The sequence below is a fragment of the Apaloderma vittatum genome, unplaced genomic scaffold (genome assembly GCF_000703405.1).
Source record: "Apaloderma vittatum isolate BGI_N311 unplaced genomic scaffold, ASM70340v1 scaffold11206, whole genome shotgun sequence".
NCBI lineage: Eukaryota > Metazoa > Chordata > Aves > Trogoniformes > Trogonidae > Apaloderma > Apaloderma vittatum.
In genome coordinates, this window is record NW_009721289.1 from 4844 (window position 1) to 6286 (window position 1443).

Sequence of the window (1443 nt, forward strand, 5' to 3'; positions counted from 1 at the left end):
GTATTTGGCAAACTTATTTTCCTATATAATGTTATTGTAGAGATGCTTGAAAACCTGCTGAAGAACTTACCCTGAATAACAGGGGAAGAAGCTTAATCTCAAATAACTTGATTTTGTTGAATGATATCGTAACCTCCAAACATGAATAAGAGCTGTATTTGATAAGGTCCTAGACTGAACAAATACATAAGAAGGCAGTGAGCAACAGATACTTGAAGTGCTATCATTTTTTCATTTTATGGAACAAGTAAAAATATCTGCAGATATTAATTCATCTGAACACAGACAGCTGCACAATGCATTGCTAGGGAGACATGAGTGAATGAGTTGAGGGGTTTTTGGCATACCTTTCAGTGATGCATGTTGCTTTTTTGGGTTTCCCAAGAATGCGAGTATGGTATTCCAGTAGCATTTATAGATTTGGGCAAATTCTGTGTTTCAGATTTCGCAGAACTTTCTGGTTATTCTGTCAAGAATAACACTTAGAAGTGCTCACAAGTTTCATGGCATACAAGAGAATGTTGTGCAACAAAACTACAACTTTACTGTAGTGTATCTATAAGATGAATGATCTTAATTCTTGAGCCTGAGGTCAGGACAAATGCACTTTCTTGTTCTTTGATTAGTTAACTAGGGATAGCTGAACCACATTAGACCACATGCCCTGATATTAAATTGAGTGTCTAAAATTAGGCATTTTGCATTCTATAGCTTGAGGACGGGGTTTCAGTAGCTGTGACATTCATCGAGTCGACATCAGGCGCATAGGAACTCTGCACCAGTAAGTAACACTGCATTGTGCATTTCGTAGGCATTATTGTGCAATGTCTATCATTTCCAAATGTAGTTTCATGTTTATTGTTCTTATTGCTATATTTTGTAGTGTTTGGCAGTCTAGTGTGTTGTAAACTTGGAGTTAAGCTTCTAACTGTGGGTAATGGCATGAGGAAATGTGTAGTTTCTTCACTAGAGTCTTTGTCAGATGTGATGTTTCATGTGATTCTAATTTTTTTTTTTTTTTTGATATCTTGTAGACTTTAGCTTGAAGATGGCATCATGCCTTTATGAATGCCTTTGTGAGGCAGAACTTGAAAAATACTATCCTCATTTTACTGCCTTTGGTCTACAGAAGACTGATGAGCTTGCCACGGTTTCCATGACAGATTATACCAAACTGGGGGTCCACGACATGAATGACCGTAAACGACTCTTTCATCTCATTAGAATAATCAAAATTATGCAAGAGGAAGACGTTGCAGACTTAAGCAAGAAAAATTTTCAACCAAGTGGCGCTTTCATTCAGTCTAAGGTGGCCAGATCAGGTCCCCGAAGACAGCTGCGTTTTGAGCCCTTCTTTGAAGAAAAAGATCGAACAGTTAAAGACTCTGAAACTGCATCATATGGTTCATCTGATTGCGGTGCCAATGAAGAGAACAACAGTGT

General features: G+C 37.8%; 1 protein-coding gene across 1 annotated transcript in view; it reads left to right on the forward strand.

Moving 5' to 3' along the window:
- The first annotated feature begins 1048 nt into the window (after window positions 1-1048).
- The window catches only part of KIF24 (kinesin family member 24), a 23038-nt gene continuing 22643 nt past the window's right edge, over window positions 1049-1443 (forward strand). The window contains exon 1 of the mRNA XM_009871331.1: window positions 1049-1443. This exon is cut by the window's right edge and continues 234 nt beyond it. Within this exon, the coding sequence (XP_009869633.1) occupies window positions 1049-1443 (395 nt within the window).